The sequence below is a fragment of the Vipera berus genome (genome assembly GCF_964194415.1).
Source record: "Vipera berus genome assembly, chromosome: 5".
Taxonomy (NCBI): domain Eukaryota; kingdom Metazoa; phylum Chordata; class Lepidosauria; order Squamata; family Viperidae; genus Vipera; species Vipera berus.
In genome coordinates, this window is record NC_138207.1 from 91,708,602 (window position 1) to 91,732,806 (window position 24,205).

The window sequence follows — 24,205 nt, forward strand, 5'->3', positions numbered from 1 at the left end:
AGAACTTCAATGGACAATTCATGTGCAGTAGAGAAAATATAAATGGAACACAAATAATACATTTACTGTGAATATTACACTCTGAGAGCAATGAGGTCAAATCATTTGTCTATACTGTACTTAGTAGCAATGTTATACTGGTAAAGCTGAACAATTTTCAAAGATTATTTATTACAGAAGGAAAATTTGAAGTCTGGTTTCCCTTTTCTGACAGCTTTTTATCTGCCTAAGTGTTGCCTATCCTACAAAGTATATGGAGTTGCACTATATACAATAGCTACCAGGATACTTTATGCTTTTTTACTGGAAATCATACATAATCCATTCTTTAAAAGGGCAGACTACTTTATGGGAATATGCCTCAGGGTCAAAAATAATAATAATTATTATTATTATTTAAATTTATATACCGCCCTATTCCCCTAGGAATCAGGGCGGTTTACAGGGAAAATTAAAATACATAGTATACAAAATTACAATCAATTAAAACTATTAATTAAATTACAATCCCTGAAGTTAAACTAAAACCCAAATTAAATTAAATTAAATTAAAACCCCTCAGTCTGGGCCAAACAGCTCGAAGAACCAGGTTTTCAAGTCCCGGCGAAATGAGCGAAGGTCGGGGGCAGTCCTGAGTTCTGTGGGAAGTTGGTTCCATAGGGCCGGCGCGCCCACAGAGAACGCCCTTCCCCTGGGAATAACCCGCCAGCGTTCCTTAACCGGCAGTACCCTGAGAAGGCCCTCCCTGTGGGAGCGCACAGGACGATGGGAAGTTGATGCCGCCAGCAGGTGTTCCCTTAGATATCCCGGACCCAAGCCATTTAGGCCTTTATAGGTCATTACCAGCACCTTGAATCTCACCCGGAGGGCAACCGGAAGCCAATGCAGCTCACGGAGAAGAGGTGTTACACGGGAGTATCGGGAAACTCCCATAACAACTCGCGCGGCCGCATTCTGCACCAGTTCAAGCCTCCGAGTGGTCCTCAAGGGCAGCCCCATGTAGAGAGCGTTGCAGTAGTCTAACCGGGAGGTCATGAGCGCATGGGTGACTGTGCGTAGGGCATCTCGGTCCAGATAGGACTGCAACTAGCGCACCAGGCGAACCTGGGCAAAAGCCCCCCTGGTCACGGCTCCTATATGGTCTTCAAAATTGAGCCGTGAATTTCAAGAATGTATTATAAAGTGGGCACAAAATATTCAGGAACCAATTTCGTTGGACACTTGGGAGATAATTTGGGTCAGAAATGTTAAATTTATTCAGGTTCAAAACTTAAGAGAAAATTTTTATAAAATGTTTTATAGATGGCATCTGGATCCCAAGAAGTTGTCTAACATGTATCCTAATTTACAGTCTAAATGTTGGAGATGTGGTAGTTTAGAAGCCACCTATTTTCATATGTGGTGGACTTGTAGAAATATAAAAGCTTTTTGGATTAAAAGTTGATGGAACATTCAAAAGATTTTTAAGAGAAAGATAAAGTTTTCTCCGCAATTGTTTTTATTGGGTATTGTTGTAGATTGTGATGTTAAAGAAACTAATTTGATGTTGAATATGATAACAGCAGCACGGTTACTGGTGGGACAATATTGGAAGAAGGATAGTTTGCCTACTATAGAAGAATGGGTGTTTAAAGTTTTGAATCTTGCAGAAATGTCTAAGATTTCTGCTTACTTGAAAGATCATTCACAGAAAAGATATATTTCAGTTTGGAGGAGATGGCTAGATTATATTCAGAACAAATATGGGACTAAAAAGTTCCATTTAGCTTATGAGTAGATTTTAGTGGGATATTGTTATTGGTACTTTGTAGGTAGTTATGTTAAAGGGGAGTTAAAGCACATTATGAATTTGGTTAATTGTATATTATGCATGTAGGGACGCGGTGGCTCAGTGGGTTAGGACGCTGAGCTTGTCGATCAGAAGGTCAGCAGTTTGGCGGGTCAAATCCCGAGTGCCGCGTAACAGAGTGAGCGCCTGTTACTCGTCCCAGCTTCTGCCAACCTAGCAGTTCGAAAGCACGTAAAAATGCAAGTAGAAAAATAGGGACCACTACGGTGGGAAGGTAACAGCGTTCCATGCGCCTTTGGCGTCTAGTCATGCCAGCCACATGACCACGGAGACGTCTTCGGACAAGCGCTGGCTCTTAGGCTTTGAAATGGAGATGAGCACCGGCCCCTAGAGTTGGAAACGACTAGCACGCATGTGGGGGAACCTTTACCTTTACTTATATTATGCATAATTTTTATTTAGAATATGATTATTATAACTATAATCCTGTATTTAACTCTGGGAAGTAGGGGGGGAAGTAGGCGGGTTTGGGGTGGGGGGGATTTGGGGATATATTGTAAAATCTTGTTTTTTTGTAAAACTCTTTAATAAAAAATTGAGCCGTGAATCCAAGAGGACGCCCAAATTGCGAGCCCTATCAACGGGGGGGGGGGGGGTAACACCTCACCCCCCATCATTAATGATGGAACAACCTGGCTAACCCGAGATGCCGGTATGTACAGCCACTCAGTCTTGGCAGGATTGAGACGAAGCCTGTTTCTCCCCATCCAAACCCGGACCACCTCCAGGCAATGGGACATCACGTTGAGTGCATCACTGGGTTGGTTCGGGGTGGAAAGAAAAAGTTGGGTATCATCAGCGTACTGGTGATACCCCACCCCGAAACCACGAATGAGCTCGCCCAGCGGTTTCATGTAGATGTTGAACAGGAGGGTAGAGAGGACCGACCCCTTGGAAAACTTGGAAAACAAGTCTGACACAGAATTAATATGTTATGGATATTAATTCTGCATACCCATCAGATCTAAAGTTTGGACTATTCTTAATGTAATATTTTAAAAATAGATCTTATTTGTCATGTCATAAGATTTTTTATTTGATAGAAACCTTGATTTTAATCAGTATTCTTATTACAAAGTAGACTTTTGCTAATTACTTATCACTGATCTGATTTTCATCTTCATAAATTAAGACTATTTTCTCCAGGATGCAAATATCCTTTAGGTACAAGCTTGGTATAGAAATAAGGCAAATTCCTTAAGTTCGGTTAAATGAGTGCAAACTTCTAATGTAGAAGAATAGTTGTAGGAGAAACTCTGCTATATTCCACTCAGCAAATGACAAGGCTGCTACTGGAACTGAATCAAACATTAAACACCAAATATATATATGAAATTCTTGAATGTGTGTGTGTGTGTGTGTGTGTGTGTGTGTGTATACATACATATACATGTATATACATACACACATATACATACAGCATGTATATTACTACAAATCTACTGGACTAAATACACATTATTATTATTATTATTATTATTATTGTTGTTGACTCTGGATTTCAATATTCATTTTAATAATAAAATTCCTTTCCTTTCTTTATATCTGCAAGCTTATGTGATGTGCATGGAAGATAATAATACCTACTACCCTTATAGATTTCCTAAGCAAGAATAAGTTTCAGGGAAAGAGATGCATTATTTCTTCGATTTATAAAGTGGATCTTTGTATACCTCTAAACTGATTAATTCTTCTGCAGTTGGCTTATTTTATTTTATTTTTGTCTCTTTAAGTCAGTGCAGACTCCTGGCACCTGCTTACACAAGTCCCTATAGGGGTTTTTTTGCAAGATGTCAAAAATGGTTTGCCCTTGCCTGCTTCTTATGGTTGAGAGTGAGCGACTTTTCCAAGATTATCTAAACTGGTTTGAGGCCTAAGGAGAAATTAGAACTCAAGGTCTGCCACTTCCAGCCTTAACACTCTATCAAACTGGTTCTTGCAAGAAGCAAGGAGAAAGAGGAGGAATGCAAGAATTACAACAATTCCAAATTTGGAAAATGCAGATAATTATTTTTACAGTATCGCATGGTAATCATAAGAATAGAGATTGCTGATCAAAAAGGTTTCCCACCAGGGTTGGGCTTCTTCAGTGAATATACTCGCAAATCTCTGCTTAGTAGTTGCAGAAAACTAGAAATCTACAATACGTTTGTTAGAAAGATATGGGGGAGGGAGTTTCCTTGAACAACATATATAATAAGCAAATAGGTCTATGTATGATGAGTAAAATTGCTTAACTATACAAAAGTAATTAACATAATATTTAGTATTACACTAAGATTTTTAAGTTTAAATGTTTTCATGGCCTTACTAATTTTCTACAGTGCAGCACCTAGTTCATCACATAAACATTAATATAGACCATGGTCCAACCAAAATTGCATATTCTTAGTTTAAAAATTATGATAACAGCCAAACAACCTTACATCAGATTATCATATTCCTTCTCAAAAACCTATCCAGAAAATAATCCTTTTGTATAATTAATCAAAAATGACAAAAATCATTTCTAGTAATTACATCATGTTTACTACTGTTAAAACAACCATTTGCAAACATGACAGTAATAAAAAAAATCAGGCTTCTGGTTTGTCACCCAGCCGCTATGGACGGCTGGGAGACTTGCTCTCTCTCTCTCTCCCCCATCCAGTTTCGCATCACTGGGGGGGGGGCTGAAAAGGGCCGAAAGTCGCCCCAAAGAGGCGACCAGCAAGGAGGGGCACTCACTGGATCACAGGAGAGCCGCAACTCTTCCGTTAGACATGGCAATCCCTCCAAACTGGCAGACAAAAGGACCGGCCATTATGGCTCGTCCCTAGGCTGTAAACAGCTGAAGTCACATTTTCCACCAGGCAACTCTTAAAGCAGCGTGGAAGAGACTGGGTGAGATCTACCTCTTTTACACCCTAATTATTTTCTTCAGCTCCTTAAGCTGCTAAGCATTCTCCCCCCTGTGGTGAGGGAAGGGGGATTTTAGCCCTCCCTCCAGAAAAAGCAGCAACTAAATACCCAGGGGCATTTTAATCATTGAAAAAGTAACTGAATCCCAATTGGAACTTTACTTCTCAAAGCATGCAGACTGAAAGATTTTTTATTTTTTATTTTTCATTATCTACTTCTGTTGGAAATCTGGGTTTTTCCTTATAACAAAAAGAAAAACTGAAAAGATTAAAATAACGTTTGAGACTCAATGGGGAAACTTTAAAAGGGGCCTGGCTGACTGCCCAGGGAAACAGATAATATACATAACCTTGAGAATTTTGAAACGACAGCTGTGAAAGGCTCTGTGTTCCCTACCTAGAAAAAAAAACTTTTTCACTCTTTTGGATTTTCTAAGTGTAAAGGCTTTAGTCTAAAATACCAATATGCAAGACCAGGAACAAAATTTCCTCATGGATGAAGATCAACAAATTCTCTCTATGTTCAAAACACTAATTCAAATTCTTACCACAACCAATGAAATACTAAGAGGCTATGGGAAGGAACAAGAAGACAGCCCAGATATGAAAGCCCAAACTTTGACTACAACTAAAGAACCATCTATACAAAATACAATAGAAAAAAGAAACATTCAAATACTATGTCAGAAGAATCTACTATTCAACAAACATTGACATTTGAAAATCCAGAAAAGACATCGACAACTTGGAAAAAGGAAAAGGTTTCCTATACAACTCAGAAGGAAATAGAGGATCTAGAAAAAGAAAAGTTGGATGAGAAGATAAACAATTCAGAACAACTACCTCAATATGGAAGAATAAAGAGACGACCCACTAGATCTACAAGTCCTCTCAAAAAAATAGTGACCAGATGGTTTTGCCAATATCAGTTAATATACATATTACAAGGAGACTGGTTCGATGACCCAAAAACAAGGACATGGAAGATGATTTGGCAAAGGAAAAAAGCCAGAATAGGACTCAAGAAGAATGGAGTTTCGACCATCTTATTGAAATCTAAAACAGAATGTACTTAAATAGATAAAGAGGTGTATGTTAAACACAAGACTTTGTTATGAACTGAGATAAAGAAAAAATTTTGGTCATTAAAATTTAGCAGTATAAATACTAATAGCTAATTTGAATATTGATTTGTGCATAAAGGTCATGTGAAGGTGAATAATGTAGTTAAGCTAAAACGTATTGTTGAAAGTAATAAATAGGTCTATATGGAACGTTAAACACAAAAATTATTGGTTTAAGCAAGAGATAGCAGATACAAAGAAGAAGAGAGGGGAAGTATTAAATACTGAAATAAAAAGAAATTTTGATTACTACTTAAAAAACCCTGAAAACTAGCAAAAAGGAAGGATATCATATTGTATCCTTAATTTGTTGACATAGAGGGAGAGAAGTTAAGTAGACAGGATGTGTATTTTGAATATTAGATTTTGTGAGGAATGGTGATAGATGAATTGGGAGTATATTAAAAATCTTGGAAATGATAAATATCAAACGTTAAATCTAAATGTTAGTGGAATTTAAAACTGAAAAATCTATTAGGTCATTGATTGTCTAAAAGATTTTATGTTAAAACAACTAGAATTGGTGTAAACTAAAAACTATGGATATATGTAAGAAAATTATTTTCTATGTGATTGATAAGATAAAACTTGTCTTTTAATTTACAAATAGACAGTATATATGAAGGGAAAAAGAAGAAATGTTTATAGTAGCAATCTGAAATCTGTACTAATGATATCTGTATGTAATTGAATTACTACTACTCAGTCACCACGTTGCTTTTCAAATATGTGAATGTAAATATTAGAAAATCAATAAAATTTGTACAAAAAAGTAATAAAAAATCATTTTCTGACCAATATGGGCCATTTACAACCAAATTTACAATGAATGCCAGAGTAATACTGGAATAGCTGTATGAGATAACTTTATCTGAATGAATGGCAGGCAGGAACCCATGATCTTCGCAGTCTTTCTCTAAGTCATTGTAGTGGAATTTGGTTGCTAAACCAGGAAAGGGTCTACTTATTTTCTAGATGCTATGTTCCTGTCAAAAGGAGAAAAACCTTCCCCGAGTTTTATATGGTTAAACATATAAAATAGGTTTTAGTCTGTTCTAAAAACATTAACTTGTTAGATAATTAGACAAATATAAAAGTGATTTAAGTCTGTTCCACAGTTTAAACCATTAACATTACTCTTAAAATAACTGAACACCACAGTAATACCAAAAATTGGCACCAGAACCAAATTCTGGCCACAGAGTCAGGAGAAGTTCTGTCACTATAAAATATTCAGACTGCTTCCTTATAGTGGCCATCTATCACAGGTCAGCCTAAAACTAAAAAGATCAAGTCTCCATTTTCATTCAGCCAGGATACCATAACAATCTACCGGCCTAACCCACCTCATTAGACTGTTGAGAGGACAAATCTTGTCTGCCATCCTGAGGCCCCTGAAGAAAAATTGAAACATAAATGTACTGCAAACAAAAGAAAAATATTTTTACTCTACATATGCACAAATTACCTAATAGAGTTGTTCTTAACTCGTAGGCAGCCTGTGAGGTCCAAATGCTCCAGATCAGAACAGGCTTTGGCAATTTCTTCTATGGCCATATCACCAACATTTGCATTAACAGCCAGCGAAAGTGATTTTAATTTGTTGCATCTCTGAGCAAGATAGCAAATGGCTTCATCTTTCAGTTGCCGGCAGGCTGTAAGATCTAGAGATTCAAGCTCTTTACAGTGATCAGCGAGGCTCCGCAAGGAAAGTCCATCCACCCACTCACAATGGGCCAGAGAAAGCTGACGCAAATTGGGGCAGCCCAAAGAGATGGCCACCAAAGCATGGCGGCTCAGCTGTATGCAGCCATTTAGTTCAATCTGTTGCAACTGATGGTTTTGACCAATTACAGGAAGCAGTTCCTTGTCAGATAACCAGTCAGAACAGTTTTGCAAGGCTAGTTGCTGCAGCACTTTATTGTCTCTTAATAGGATACAGAATGCAGCTTTTGGGATATGAGATCCAACCTATTTGTAGGCAAGAAAACACACCATTATATTCTATACTATATGTCTTTTGCATTCCTTGTGTAACAATATAAGAAAAAAGGAATAAATCAAAATCATCTCAGCATTACAAAACTATGTCAAAGATATTGTTAAATAAAGACTATTTCAGAAAAATAGAACAAAACAAAAAATGAAACAACTGTTATCCTGACTTTATCAATGATAAATTAAGTCATAAAAGACTTGGGATAGAAACAATATGGAAACAAAAACCAACATTTGCAACCACTTTATTTGACAGTATGACATTAAAAGTGACTAAGAAGCTACAGTAGACAAACGATATGCAGCCATTTAATAAATTGTTAAATGAAAGCACATGGAAGAGAAATTTCTATTAACTTTCATGAAAATAAACTTATATTTCAAAATGGAAGGCTGACCACTCAGTTTAAAGTTCAACACTTCCAATTATAATGGGATTATTTTTTGTTTGCCACTCTGCTTTCTATTGTTATTTTTATTATTAATTTATAATATAAAATACAAAAATACAAAAGAATATAGGAAAGATAGGGGTGGGAAAAGGGAAGAAAAGGGGGGTAAAAAAAAGAAAAGACGTTTACATCCAACTTCCTTCGGTACAGTAGAATGAGATAACATCAAACCTCAAATTTTTATTTTTACATAATAGTATAAACTAGCCATTTCTGTAACAACAAACCTATCAAAGTTTCATTATTTTCTTCCTCAAGAATCAGAATCAGAATAGAGCTGGAAGGGACCTTGGAGGTCTTCTAATCTAGCCCCATGCTCAGGAGATCCTATATCATTTCAGGCAAGTGATTGTCCAGTATCTTTTAAAAACCTCTAGTGATGAAGCACCCACAATGTCTGAAGATAAACTGTTCTACTGATTAATTGTTCTCACTGTTAGGAAGTTTCTCCTTAATTCCAGGTTGCTTCTCTCCTTGATTAGTTTCCATCCATTGTTTCTTGTCCTGCCCTCTGATGCTTTGGAAAATAAACTGACCTCCTCCTCTTTATAGCACTGTCTCAAATACTGGAATACTGCTATCATGTCACCCCAGTCCTTCTTTTCTCTAGACTATCCAAACTCAAATCCTGCAACCGTCCTTCAGGTATTTTGCTCTCCAGGCCTTTAATCATCTTAGTTTCTCTTCTTTGTACTTTTCCAAAGTCTCAACATCTTTTTTGAAATGCAGTGACCACAACTGGATGCAGTATTCCAGTTGTGACCTTACTAAGGCTTTATAAAGTGGTACTAATACTTAATGTGATTTTGATTCTCTGCCTTTGCTTATACAACCAAGGATTGTATTAGCTTTTGGGCTGCTGCCACACACTGTTTACTTATGTTTAAGTAACCATCCACTAGGATGCCAAGGTCCCTCTCCCAGTTAGTTTTTGAGCCACGTTTCACCTAATCTGTACTTGTACCTTTGGTTTTTCTTGCCCAGGTGTAAAACCTTGCTTTTCAACACATTAAATTTCATTTTGTTGGATAGGACCCATTGTTCAAGTCTGTCAAGATCTTTCTGGATCCTGAGCTTGTCTTCTAGGGTGTTGGTTATTCCTACCAGCTTAGTGTCATCTGCAAATTTGATGAGTTCCCCTTCTATTTCCGCATCTAAGTCAGAGCTTTTCAACCAGTAGTACACATACCACCTGTGGTACTTTGCCATGTGGCAGGTGGTATGTGGTTGCTAGCCAAGTGTAGCAGGGGAGGGAAATTAGTTGAAGCAAGCCAAGCCTGAGGGAGAGGCAGCTGCAGTTGCATGACTGTCTGGGCTTGGCAGAAGCCCCAGGAGCTGGCACAGCTCCAGCTGATTGGTGCTCGGAGCTGGAGGTGAACTGAAGAAAAAGTGGGGTGGGGGAAAGAGAGGAAAGGCTATAAAAGAACATGGTTTGGGTGGGGGAAGGGGAAAAAAGACAACAGGAAAAGTTTAATCCCTTTACCCCCTTTAATTGAATCTGTCTGTGGCTTTTAGAAAGCTTTCTTTGAAGTTAAACTGTCTTAATTTAAAGCTAAAGCTTTTCACAATTGCCAGAGCTTTCTGTCTGGGTTGCAACATTGTGACAGTGACACACCTGAGGCAGCTTAAAGAGAAAAAAACCCCAGTGTTTGTGTTTCTTTATTTTCTTGCTTTGCACTTGATTCCTGTGTCTTTTAAGGGTACAGGGAAGGGATTGGGGGGAGGTGCATTCTTATTACACTGTGGAAGGAGAACTAAGAAGGGCCAACCAGCTAGCTCAGGGGTTTACACACCTAGCAACTTTAAGACCTGTGGACTTCAACTCCCAGAATTCCTCAACCAGCCATGAGGACTGAGGAATTCTGGGAGTTGAAGTCCACAGGTCTTAAAAGTGCCAAGCTTGAAGACTCCTGAACTAGCTGGTAGTGGTGCATATTAATAAACATGGATAAATTCATCATACATTTGTCAGTGCAAAGGGGAGGATTCAGCAAAGGAACAGCCACCGAAGAAATTAAAACTGGTACTTTTTATTTTTTTCTACAGTTTGTAATATTTTATTAGATTATAGAATACAAAAGCAAATAGTAGGACACAGTGGGGAGGAAAAAGGGTGGAAAGTGAGGGGGAGAAAGGAAAAAGAACATACTTCCTCTGTTGCAGTAGAAGGAAGCATTAACATTGAACCACAACGTTTTACTTTTCCATATTATAAACTAGCCATTTCTATAAAAACAAATGAATCTAATCAGTAAAAGTTTTTAACACCTTGCTAAGCACTGGTGGTACTCAAATATTGTCATGTCCTAAAAGTGGTACAATCTGTGAAAAAGTTGAAAAGCCCTGATCTAAGTCATTGATGAAGATATTGAAGAGTACTGGGCCTAAGATAGAACTTTGTGGTACCCCACTGCTTACTTCCCTCCATGTGGATATAGTACCATTAAGGACTACTTGTTGAGTATGGTTTGTCAGCCACTTACAAATTCTTATGGTGGTGATGCTGTCTATCCCACCTTTTTCTAGCTTAGTAAGCAGCAGGTTGTGGTCTACTTTGTCAAATGCCTTATTGAAGTCTAAGTATACTGTGGCCACAGCATTTTGCTGGTCTACTAATTTAGTCACTTTGTCAAAGAATGAAGTAAGATTGGTTTGGCATGATCTGTTTTTAACAAACCCATACTAACTTGTAGTTATAACTTTATTTGTAGTTATAACTTTATTTGTTTCTAGATGTTCACAGATCTATTTTTTGATTATTTATTCCAGTATCTTCCCAGGCATTGATGTTAGGCTGATTGGTCTGTACTTTCCTGGGTTTTTGTTTTTGTTTTTTGTTTTTTGGAAGATGGGAACATCAGCTTTTTCCAATCTTCTGCCAGTGTTCCAAGAATTTTTAAAGATATGATACAATGGCCAGCTCCTTCAGAACTCTGAGATGTAATTCATCAGGTCCAAGTGATTCATCAAGGTCAGACAGGTATTTTCTTACCATTTTCTTGCTTATTTTAATTTTTATTTCTAGTCTGTCTTTTAGTTATGTTTTTGTTAGGTTGAGCTATAGTTTCTTTTTGTGTGAAGACTGATGCAAAGAATGAATTATTTATTTATTTATTTTTTATTTTAATCCCATTTATATCCCGCCCTTCTCCAAAGACTCAGGGCGGCTTACAATCTAAGCACAAATCAAATGTGCTTAGCAATATGCAGCTCTGCTTTCTCTCTACTGTCTGTTACCCGTGTTTTCCTGAAAATAAGCCCGGGTCTTATATTTATTTTTGGTCCAAAAGACCCATTAGGGCTTATTTTCAGGTGTGTCTTATTTTGCAGGCAGAGGCGCAGAGGGGAAGGGGAGGGGCCATCGCAGGTCGAGTGACAGCCAGCAGGCCCGCTGGATGACCAGGTTGGAAGGCAGGGCTGAACACAGGAACTCCAGAGTTTTGCATGGTACAAACAAGGTAAAAGATACTGTTATTGCACCAAAGCCATTTAGTCTAAGTGAGCAGTGAATGTGGTTTCAGCTTTTATACTGTCCCTTGACTAGAAAGGGTCTAATTTAGGGATCGCTCCCCTTTTCCTTCAGCACAACCCAAACTCCCAGCACTTCTTTCCAATTCTGCCTCAAAGCCTCAGCGATTCAGTTCTCTCCTGGCCTTCCCAGCATCCAATCCTAACCCCACCCCCTTCCTTCCACTACCACCTCCTCATTTACCATACCTATTTCCACCCATGAGGGTCAGGCTTTCTTTCTCGCTATGAAAATTCAACCACTTCATAACAGCTCTAAGATGGTGTTTCGAAGACCCATTGGCAGACCACAAAGCCCAAGATCACATTAAACAGTGAGGCAGGGGTGCCACCGAGGACACCAAGCAGTTTCGGGACCTGGTATGCTGACTCAATTGGCCAGAGAACATCCTTCTGAGCTGCTTCAAGGATGGCCTCAATAACACCTGTACAATGCCTGTATCATGAGGGGCCTCCCTATGGCTCCACAAGTCGTGTATGTCGTACAGGAAGATGAAATCGACCAAGCTCATAAGTACCGATCCAGCAGGGCTTGGGAGAAATAATCCCCAGAGAGGAAGAGAGGCAGCCAGAACTCTAAGCTCAGCCAGTACGTTCCACTGCCTGTTTCAAATGTGGGAAGGAGGACCACCAAACAGCTGAGTGCAGAACAAGAACCCAGCAAAGGAGGGAGAACAGGCAACAGGCAGGAAAGCCACCAAGCCACAGCCTCGTGCAAAGGAGTCAGCGCTGAAAAGCACCAAGGTCATGAAGTTTGACACCTCACCCAAATGGGGGGAACTCCAACCTCACTGGATGAAGAGCAAGGGTTCTCTGACACTGATTACAAAGTTGACCCCATGGCAAGTTCCGTAGATTCATTCATACTCGGATGGAAAGCAGAAGAGAGCCCCTGAGAGGATCCAATCATCTTTACAAACTCCTTCCAGAATCTAGCAGTGTACAGGACCCCCCAATCTGAGATGATGTGCTTAGGCACTCCATGCAGCGAATATATGTGCTGCAAAAACATCTTCACTAAGAATGTATGATAAATGTGGTAAAGGTGCTGGCCTAGAAACCAGGAGACAATGAGTTCTAGTCCTGCCTTAGGGTTAGGTTTAGGGTTAGACATGAAAAACTGGCTAGGTAACTTTGGACCAGTCATTCTCTATCAGCCCAACTTACTTCACAAGGATGTTGCTGTGCGGAAAATAGTAGAGGAAGGAGTATTATGAATGTTTAAGTTAAAGGTGGGATTATAATCTAATAAATAATGTCATGAAGCTTTATCTTTACATATGGCATTTATAATGAGATCAAAAGTGGAAAGATTTAACGTTAACCACATGGAGGAAGGATTGGTAAGGATGATGAAACTTGCAGAGATGGCTAAAATTAACTTCCTTTATCAGAAAAAAGATCATGAAATGGAAAAATATATTTATGACTTGGGATTTTGATGATTATAAAATATGGGATAATAGAAAAAAGTGAGCTTTTTTGTAAACCTAGATAATTTTGTAATCATACTTTAACTGCTGCAAGAAATCAGAAGCTTCTATTTTTTATCTTTCCTTTTTGCACTTGTCTATTTTTATTTCTCTAATTCTTATATTTTCTTTATTCTGTATTGGTGTTAGTTGTTTTATTTAAAACTTAATCACATTTATGCAGAAAATATATGCAAATTATAAAAATTATGTAAATTTACTAATGCATATATCTATAAACCCCTTCATGGATTACTGCCTTGTCGTGGCGAAGGGGCTTGCGTAATTCAATGAAGCTATGAGCTATGCCGTGCAGGGCCACCCAAGACGGAAAGGTCATAGCAGAGAGTTCTGACAAAACGTGATCCACTGGAGAAGGAAATGGCAAACCACTCCAGTATCTTTGCCATGAAAACCCTATGGACAGTACTAAAAGGCAAAACGATATGATGCTGGAAGATGAGCCCCTCAGGTCGGAAGGCGTCCAATATGCTACTGGGGAAGAGCAGAGGACTAGTACTAGTAGCGCCAGAAAGAATGAAGCGACTGGGCCAAAGCCGAAAGGACGCTCAGCTGTGGATATGTCTGGTGGTGAAAGGAAAGTCCGATGCTGTAAAGATTTTTTCTCCATAGGAACCTGGAATGTAAGATCCATGAATCAAGGAAAGCTGGACGTGGTCAAACAAGAGATGACAAGACTAAACATTGACATCTTAGGTATCAGCGAACTAAAATGGACAGGAATGGGTGAATTTAATTCAGATGACCATCAGGTATACTACTGCGGGCAAGAATCCCTCAGAAGAAATGGAGTAGCCTTCATAGTCAATAAAAAAATAGGAAAAGCAGTACTGGGATACAATCCTCAAAATGACAGAATGATCTCAGTTCGAATCCAAGGCAAACCATTCAATATCACAGTAGTCCAAGTCTATGCCCCAACCACCAGTGCTGAAGAGGATGAAATTGACCGGTTCTATGAAGCCCTACAGCACCTTATAGAACTAACACCCAAAAATGATGTCCTTATCATCATGGGGGATTGGAATGCTAAAGTAGGAAGCCAAAAGATAACGGGAATAACAGGCAAGTTTGGCCTTGGAGTACAAAATGAAGCAGGGCACAGGCTGATAGAATTTTGTCAAGAGAATACGATGGTCATAGCAAACACTCTTTTCCAACAACCCAAGAGACGGCTTTACACATGGACATCACCAGACGGTCAACACAGAAATCAGATTGACTATATGCTCTGCAGCCAAAGATGGAGAAGCTCTATACAGTCAGTAAAAACAAGACCAGGAGCTGACTGTGGCTCAGACCATGAGCTTCTTGTTGCAAAGTTTAGGCTTAAATTAAAGAAAGTAGGGAAAAGCGCTAGGCCAGTCAGGTATGAATTAAATCATATCCCTGTTGAATATACAGTAGAGGTGACGAATAGATTTAAGGAATTAGATCTGATAGACAGAGTGCCTGAAGAACTATGGACAGAGGTTCGCGACATTGTACAACAGGTAGCAACCAAAACCATCCCAAAGAAAAAGAAATGCAAGAAAGCAAAATGGCTGTCTGAGGAAGCTTTGCAAATAGCTGAGGAAAGGAGGGAAGCGAAAGGCAAGGGAGAAAAAGAAAGATACGCCCAATTAAATGCAGAATTCCAAAGAATAGCTAGAAGAGATAAGAATGCCTTCTTAAATGAACAATGCAAAGAAATAGAAGAAAACAATAGAATAGGGAGGACCAGAGATCTTTTCAAGAAAATTGGAGAGATGAAAGGAACGTTTCATGCAAAAATGGGCATGATAAAGGACCAAAATGGCAGGGACCTAACAGAGGCAGAAGAGATTAAGAAGAGGTGGCAAAATTACACAGAAGAACTATACAAGAATGAGCTTAACGTCCCTGATAATCACAATGAGGTGGTCACTGACCTCGAGCCAGACATCCTAGAATGTGAAGTGAAGTGGGCCTTAGAAAAGCTGAGCAACAACAAAGCTAGTGGAGGTGACAGTATTCCAGCTGAGCTATTCAAAATCTTAAAAGACGATGCAGTAAAAGTGCTACACTCAATTTGCCAGCAAATTTGGAAAACTCAACAGTGGCCACAGGATTGGAAAAGATCAGTTTACATTCCAATTCCAAAGAAAGGCAGTGCCAAAGAATGTTCAAACTATCGCACCATTGCACTCATTTCTCATGCTAGTAAAGTTATGCTTAAAATTCTACAAGCTAGACTCCAGCAGTATGTGGATCGAGAACTACCAGAAGTACAGGCAGGATTTCGAAGAGGCAGAGGAACTAGAGATCAAATTGCTAACATACGCTGGATCATGGAGAAAGCTAGAGAGTTCCAGAAAAACATCTACTTCTGCTTCACTGACTATGCTAAAGCCTTTGATTGTGTGGATCATAACAAACTCTGGCAAGTCCTTAAAGAGATGGGCATACCAGACCATCTTATTTGTCTCTTGAGAAATCTATATGCGGGTCAAGAAGCAACAGTGAGAACTGGACACGGAACCACTGATTGGTTCAAAATTGGGAAAGGAGTCCGGCAAGGCTGTATACTGTCGCCTTGCCTATTTAACTTATATGCAGAGCACATCATGAGAAAGGCAGGGCTAGATGAATCAAAAGTTGGAATTAAGATTGCCGGAAGAAACATCAACAACCTAAGATATGCAGATGATACCACTCTAATGGCAGAAAGTGAAGAAGAACTAAAGAGCTGTTCTGAACCAGCCCTCCTCTGGCCTTGTAAAGGCAAACCCCTATTTAGAAAGAAGAGACTGGAGAGCGTCCAAGGCTAAAAGGCATCCGCCAAGATTTATTACGCAGTTAACAAAAACACTAGAGCTTGTCTTCTCAAGCGGAAAAGTTGCTTTCAGCAACCAGCCCCTCCCCAAACACTCCTTTTATAGAGAGCTCAGGGCGTGGTCTCCCTGTGCCTCCTCCCGAGGAGTCCCACATTCTTTCTTTGTTTGTTCCTGCTCGACTGCCTCCTGCGTCGGGCGTCCTTGAACAGGGCCAGCTGTGGGTCATCATCTTCCGCACTATCGGGCTCACGCAGCTGAGAAGAGGGCCCCGGCTGGGAACTCTGCCAAGCCTCCACGCCATCATCAACCGGTTCGTCTCCCACACGGTCCTCCTCCCCCTCATCTGAGTCATCCGACACATCTGAGCCGGCTGCCGAAACCACAGGCTGGCCCTGAGTCACAACACTATCCCGCACCGCAGGGCCCTTCCCCCGGGTCTGCCGATCCGGATGCGGTCGGGATGGGAACGGTTCGTGAAACGCAGTCACCAACGCAGGGGCATGAACGGCGGTCGCGTCTTCCCATGTGAAGTCCTCCGGCCCGTACCCTTTCCACTCGATCAGGTACTGGAAGCGACCTTTCAGCCAGCGGGAATCCCTGATGCTGGCGACCTCGTACTCGGGGGTGCTGCCTCCATCACGAGTTCCTGATGGGGGAGGTTCCGCTTGGCGAAGTGGACAGGCCGGTTGTTCGGGGACCAACAAGGACCGATGGAAGACGGGGTGCACGCGCAGGGAACGTGGCAGAGTTAAACGATAGGCGACCGGATTGATGACGGCCTCGACTGGGAACGGTCCAAGGTAACGGTGGTCCAGCTTCCTCGCCGGCCGAGTGGATGGTAGGTTCCTGGTGGACAGCCAGACCCGATCCCCCACCGATAGTGGAGGCGTATCCCTTCTCGACCGATCGGCGAACCTCTTGTAGTCGGCCTTGGCCTTCTCCAGCTGCCGTCGCACCAACCGATGGATCGCCTGTAACTCCGCCATAAATTCGTTCGCTGCCGGCTCCGATGAGTCCACGGGAGAAAGGGGGAAAAACCGGGGGTGATAACCCACGTTGGCCAAGAACGGTGTCATCTGCGTGGAGGTGTGCTGCGAGTTGTTAAAGGCAAACTCGGCTATGGCCAAATAGTCCACCCAATTGTCCTGCTGCAGGTTAACGTAGCAGCGCAGATACTGCTCTAAGATGCCGATGACCTTCTCGGTACCCCCGTCGGTCTGAGGATGATGCGCGGACGAGAGGCAAACCTTAATGTCCAACGCCCGCATCAACTCCTGCCAAAAGCGGGCTGTAAACTGGGCCCCCCTATCGGAGACGACTCTATCGGGAAGGCCGTGCAGCCGGAACACCTGTTGGATGAACATGCGACTAGTGGCGCGAGCTGACGGTAAGCCGCGACAGGGGATGAAGTGCGCCATCTTGGTCAACATGTCCACCACCACAAACACTGTCGTGAAGCCGGAGGATGGGGGTAGATCCGTCAGAAAGTCCATGGACACAGCCCCCCAGGGTCTCTTGGGTGTTGGCAAGGGCTGCAGTAAACCAGGCGGGGCCCCTGTCGCTGACTTGGCCTGCCTGCAAGGAATGCAGGAGGTGACATAAGACTGGACATCGTGTCGGACTCGGGGCCACCAGAAGGTACGGGAGACCAGGTTCAGAGTCTTGAACAGGCCAAAATGCCCCGCAGCCGGGTTATCATGACACTGGCTGAGGACGAGTCCCCTGAGTGGCCCTCCTGGAACATAGAGCCGGTCACGATAATACAGGAGTCCATCCGCGACCGACCAAGGCGAATCTGGCCCCACCTCTTCCTTCCGCTGAGCCACCCACGCCTCCTGCTGCTGCGCCTCCCGGATCCGAGCCCGTATATCCACCGGCTCCCGCACCGCAGCAAAAGACTCGACGGGGATCACTGTCCTGGGCGGAAGCTTGTCTTCCGCTCGGGTGTATTCGGGCTTTCTGGACAGAGCATCCGCTCTCTGGTTGTGCCCGCTTGGTATGTACCGCACCCGGAAGTCAAACCTCGCAAAGAAGAGGGACCACCGGATCTGGCGTTGATTCAAATTCCGAGCGGTCTGCAGGCTTTCCAGATTCTTGTGGTCCGTCCGGACCTCGATCTGATGCCGCGCCCCCTCCAGATGATGCCTCCAAGCCTCGAACGCCGCCTTGATGGCCAGCAGCTCCTTCTCCCAGATGGTATAGTTGCGCTCCGAGGGGTTCAATTTCCGAGAGTGATACGCGCAAGGGAAAAGGGTACCGCTGGGCGTCGTTGCCTGGAGTAACACGGCCCCAATGGCAATGTCGGAGGCGTCCGCCTCCACGACAAACGGCCGTTGCGGGTCGGGATGTTTCAAGATGGGCTCCTTCATGAAGGCGTCCTTCAAAGCCTGGAACGCCTGTTGTTCGGGGGCGTTCCACTGGAACCGAGTCTTCTTCTGCAGGAGCCGGGTGAGGGGGGCTGTCAAGGCAGCAAAGCCAGGGATGAATGTCCGATAGTAGTTGGCAAATCCAAGGAGTCGCTGAACGTCCTTCACGCGACGCGGGGGTTGCCAACTCTGCAACGACTCGACTTTACTCGGCTCCATGGCGATGCCCTCAGGAGAAATGCGGTGACCCAGGAAATCGATGGTCACCTGGTAGAACTGGCACTTCTCCAACTTGGCAAACAGCCGATGTTCCCGGAGGCGCTGCAGGACCTGACGGAGATGCTGATGATGCGCTTCACGCGACGGGGAGTAAATCAGGATGTCGTCCAGGTAAATCACGACAAACTGGTCCAACAGATCCCGAAAGATATCGTTCATAAAATGCTGAAACACAGCGGGGGCGTTGGTCAGGCCAAACGGCATCACCGTGTACTCGAAATGTCCATAGCGAGTACCAAACGCCGTCTTCCACTCATCACCCGGCCGAACCCTGACGAGGTTGTAAGCTCCACGCAGGTCCAGTTTCGTGAAGATCTTAGCCTCCCGGAATCGGTCCAAGAGCTCGGGGATGAGGGGCAGCGGGTAGCGGTTACGCACCGTGATGGCGTTGAGTTTCCGGTAGTCACAGCAAAGCCGTAACTCGCCCGACTTCTTTTTGACGAAGAGCACGGGCGCAGACACTGGCGAGGACGAGGGCCGGATGAAACCACGAGCCAAATTCTTTGTCAGGAAGTCCCGCAATGCAGCCAACTCGGGCTCCAACATGGAGTACAAACGCCCCACTGGGAGAGGCGCATCAGGGACTAGATCAATGGAACAGTCATAGGGCCTGTGCGGGGGTAATTGGTCCGCCTCTGACTCGCTGAACACATCAGCAAAGTCGGACAGTTCGGGAGGCAAGGAAACCCCTGAGGAACCCTCCACCTGGCCGGCACAGATATGGCGGGTGTGGTCCACGCACTGCAAACTTGGGAAGGTGACCAAGTTCTGAGACCAATAGATCTGTGGATCATGCGCCCGGAGCCACGCCAGTCCCAAGACCACGGGGAAGTGCAGATCCGAAGTGACGTAAAACTGAATGGCCTCCACATGGGTACTGATGGCCATACACACGGGTTGCGTGGCGGCCGTAATAGGCCCGGACAGGAGCACTCGACCATCGATGGTCTCCACAAGCATGGGCGGATCCACTGGACACTGGGGAACAGCCCATTTGGCCACAAAGGCCGAATCCATAAAGTTAGTGGTAGCCCCAGAGTCAATTAAGGCATGGACCGGAATCCCCTCTGGCTTGCCAGGAAGGATCAGTCGTGCCTCCAGAATCAAATGCCGTGGAGGTTCACAGGCACCGTCGGAACGGCGTCGCTCGGCGTGGTCGTTGTGGGTCGCCCGATCTTTCACACCGTCTAGATCGGGCTCGGGCCGTTTCCCGATAGCAAAGCAGGGGACTTTCTCGGGGCAGACGCTTCTTCGGGCAAGAAGCAGCCAAATGTCCAGGGTCCCCACAGTAAAAACACAACCCCTCCGATCGTCGTCTGTCCATTTCCGTCACCGATAGACGGGACCTGGCGGCACCCAGCTCCATTGGCTCCTCCCTCTGGACTGGGGGCTCACGCACAACAGGGGCGGCAGGGGTCTGTGGGGTGGCACGGCGACTCTTACGCTGCTGCAGCCGGGCATCGATCCGCAGACAAAGATGGATCAGCCCATTCAGGTCTGAGGGAATGTCCACGCGGGCCAGCTCATCCAACATCTCCTCTGACAAGCCATCCTGAAAGGCATCCACGAGCGCAGCCTCATTCCAGGCGGAATCCTGGCTAAGCAGCCGGAAATCGCTGATATAGGCCTGTAGAGGGCGCTGACCCTGCCTCAAAGCTTTCAGGCGTCGGGTGGCAGTCTGCGCCTTAATCGGGTCCTCGTACATGAGGCGCATATGGTCACAAAACCCCCCAAAGTTATCCAACAAAGGGCTAGGCTGTGCCAACAGAGGCGTGCCCCAACGAGCTGCATCTCCCGACAGAAGGCTCAACATGAATCCCACCTTATCTCGGTCAGTGGGGAAATCAGCTGCTCTCACGCTGATATAAAGCTGGCATTGTCCCAGGAAGGCAGGAAACAGTTCTGGTTTACCAGCAAATTTATCCGGCATAGCTATCTGACATTTCCTCCTGGGTGGGGGTGCAGCATGTACCTGAGCTTGCAGTTGTGCCACCTGAGCTGCCAGCAAAGTGAGTTGCTGGGTGAGCTGGGCATTCTCGGCAAGAAGCTGCTCCATCGTAGTAATAAGGGGTGGGTGGCTGAAAGCAAACTGTTCTGAACCAGCCCTCCTCTGGCCTTGTAAAGGCAAACCCCTATTTAGAAAGAAGAGACTGGAGAGCGTCCAAGGCTAAAAGGCATCCGCCAAGATTTATTACGCAGTTAACAAAAACACTAGAGCTTGTCTTCTCAAGCGGAAAAGTTGCTTTCAGCAACCAGCCCCTCCCCAAACACTCCTTTTATAGAGAGCTCAGGGCGTGGTCTCCCTGTGCCTCCTCCCGAGGAGTCCCACATTCTTTCTTTGTTTGTTCCTGCTCGACTGCCTCCTGCGTCGGGCGTCCTTGAACAGGGCCAGCTGTGGGTCATCATCTTCCGCACTATCGGGCTCACGCAGCTGAGAAGAGGGCCCCGGCTGGGAACTCTGCCAAGCCTCCACGCCATCATCAACCGGTTCGTCTCCCACACGGTCCTCCTCCCCCTCATCTGAGTCATCCGACACATCTGAGCCGGCTGCCGAAACCACAGGCTGGCCCTGAGTCACAACAAGAGCCTCTTGTTGCAGGTGAAGAAGGAGAGTGCAAAACTTGGGTTGAAACTAAACATTAAGAAAACCAAGATCATGGCATCCGGCCCTCTCAACTCCTGGCAAATAGATGGGGAAGAAATGGAGGTAGTGACAGATTTTATTTTCCTGGGCTCCAAGATCACTGCAGATGGGGACTGTAGCCAAGAAATTAAAAGACGCTTGCTCCTGGGGAGGAAAGCCATGGCAAATCTAGACAGCACACTAAAAAGCAGAGACATCACCCTGCCAACAAAAGTGCGTATAGTCAAGGCTATGGTCTTCCCAGTTGCAATGTATGGCAGTGAAAGTTGGACCATCAGAAAGGCTGAGCGCCAAAGAATTGAGGCCTTTGAACTATGGTGCTGGAGAAGACTCCTGCGAGTCCCTTGGACTGCAAGGCGATCAAACCGGTCAGTCCTAGAGGAGATCAACCCTGACTGCTCTTTAGAAGGCCAGATCCTGAAGCTAAAACTCAAATACTTTGGCCACTTAATGAGAAGGAAGGACTCACTGGAGAAGAGCCTAATGCTGGGAAAGATTGAGGGCAATAGAAGAAGGGGACGACAGAGAATGAGGTGGCTGGATGGAGTCACTGAAGCAGTATGTGTGAGCCTAGATGGACTCCAGAAGATGGTAGAGGACAGGAAGGCCTGGAGGAACATTGTCCATAGGGTCGCGATGGGTCGGACACGACTTCGCAACTAACAACAACAATATCTATAAAATTAAATATTTATATAAAAATATGTAGTCTTCAACTTACAATTCATTGCTGACAGTTCAAAGGTAAAATTGCACTGTAGAGTGATTTATGACAGTTTTTCACATGACCACTGCAGCATCCCCATGATCATGTAGCAAAACTTCAAAGTCAATGGGGAAGCCAGATTAACTTGACAACAGTGTTACTAACTTAACAACTGCACTGATTCACTTATCTATGGCAAGAAAAGTCATAAAATGGGGCAAAATTCACTTAACTGTCTCGCTTAGCAACAGAAATTTGGGGCTCATTGTAGTCGTAAATTGAGGACTACCTGCAATAAATATATAAAAATGTGTATGTATGTATCCATGTGTGTATAGATGTATGCATACATGTACATTTATACACACACACACATATACACATACATACATACTGTATATATATACATACATATACATATACACACACACATATATAAATGTTAAAAATAACTTGAGGAAATAAGAGATGTCTAATCTCTATTAAGGTTAAGATATTTATTATTTTATTTTCAAGCTGTTTCAACTAAAAAAATCAACAGAAACAAAGACCATCTGATTTATTTTTCTTATCAAAGTCACTCAATTTGCATCTGCGCTTTTATTTTTCTAATAAAATCACCACTAAATTTTAAAAGGCTCAGCAACCAAAGATGTTAATTCAGCAAGTAAATTATATCTCATTTTGTTGTTATTTCTGACATTAATCTGAAAACCACCTATCTGAAATTTGAGAGTTCATTATAATTTGACCTCTAACCTTATGCACTCTATAGAGATCTGAATGAGAAGACTTATTATATTTCTAATACCTGACTAGAATCAAAACTGCGCATGTTGGTAAGGTAAAGCTGGATTAGATTCTGGAAACACTTGCTGACTCTTTGCAGGCTCAAGAGCTGTCTCAGAGGAAGATGTGAAAGAATACGAGGTAATAAGATGTCTTCCCAAGGCAAATCCAAGAAATGTTTTCTGGAATAAAAAAGCAAAAGCAAGCAAGAAAGTTGTTTATACCAAAGATAGAGTGGAGGTTACCCTCTTTTCAAAATATCAGTAAAGTCTTTCGATCTTTTAAGCACCGAAAATTAAGCAATAAAAGCGTGCAGTCCGCTCTCGGAGCTACTGTTACGCTCAGTCTTTCCCTTTTTCACAGGCATTAAATCCAACGAATCCTCTGCAGGACAAAAGGTAAATGCCCTCAAGCCCAGCCTCAAATCAATCTTTTCTCCGGTGGCGCAGGAGAGGCGACCAAGCGGCACCCCTCCCCAAACGTGGCTTCGTCCGCGGAGCGGCCAAACCAAGCAAAACCACACTCTGCGCCTCCATCCAAAGCGGCAGGGATTCCAATCGAGCCCGTATTCAGGGACCAACGGCGGAACAAGCCACAGAAAGAACCTGGAAGCCGCCGTTGGCGCAGAGCCCAGTCCCGTTTAGCGCCAAACAAGCGGCGGGGCCCGACAAAACGACATCGCCACCGCCCTCACCCAACCTCCAGCTGTCCAGCCCAGCCCTCCCGATTATTCATTCGCGAACCTAGGCGATGCCGAAAGAGCAGCCATCTTCCGCCACCGCCGCCACAACCACCGACACCGCACCTTCCGCGGAAATTACGTTGGCAGAGGGCGGAAACGGGAACGAGCAGAAGATCGTAGAGATACGTGTGGGACCTGTGAAAGAAAGATAAGACGCTCATAGCAAAGTATGAAACCAGTTGGGATTAAGGAAAACAACATGCGGAATTGCCCGTAACTCAGAACTCAGATTGAGCTTCGAAATACGACGCCCAGCTGGGAATCAAGAAAACGATTACAAATGCGGACAGCGGCTAGTGTTGTGGCCTTGAGAGAAGGACGGGCTTTGAGTCGCTGAAAAGATCGGTCAGTATTGGATCAAAGACCGTGGAATGAAGCCAAAATCCGAATAAAATGGAGCATTGGAAACAAGTTCTCTTGATTGCTACCTGGAATCCGCTTGAAACCACCACCAAATATTAAACGTGTATACTAGCACAGAACACACTATATAATTGTGGATCACTATGTAGGCAGAATGTGGGTTCAAAACTCAGATCC

The 24,205-nt window shown here is 43.6% G+C and overlaps 1 protein-coding gene across 6 annotated transcripts in view; it reads right to left on the reverse strand.

Moving 5' to 3' along the window:
- Nucleotides 1-23,716, reverse strand: part of FBXL15 (F-box and leucine rich repeat protein 15) — a 33,636-nt gene extending 9,920 nt beyond the window's left edge. For all 6 annotated transcript variants that reach the window (XR_014026621.1, XR_014026622.1, XM_081329247.1 and 3 more), the window contains exons 1-3: nucleotides 23,667-23,716; nucleotides 22,946-23,105; nucleotides 7,342-7,844 (exon numbers count right to left, since the gene is read on the reverse strand). Coding sequence is in view for 4 of the 6 variants with exons in the window: in XM_081329247.1 (XP_081185373.1) it covers nucleotides 7,342-7,844; nucleotides 22,946-23,105; nucleotides 23,667-23,692 (689 nt within the window). In the remaining 2 variants the exon portion in view is untranslated. The remainder of the gene's footprint in view (nucleotides 1-7,341; nucleotides 7,845-22,945; nucleotides 23,106-23,666) is intronic.
- Between the last annotated feature and the right edge of the window lie 489 nt (nucleotides 23,717-24,205).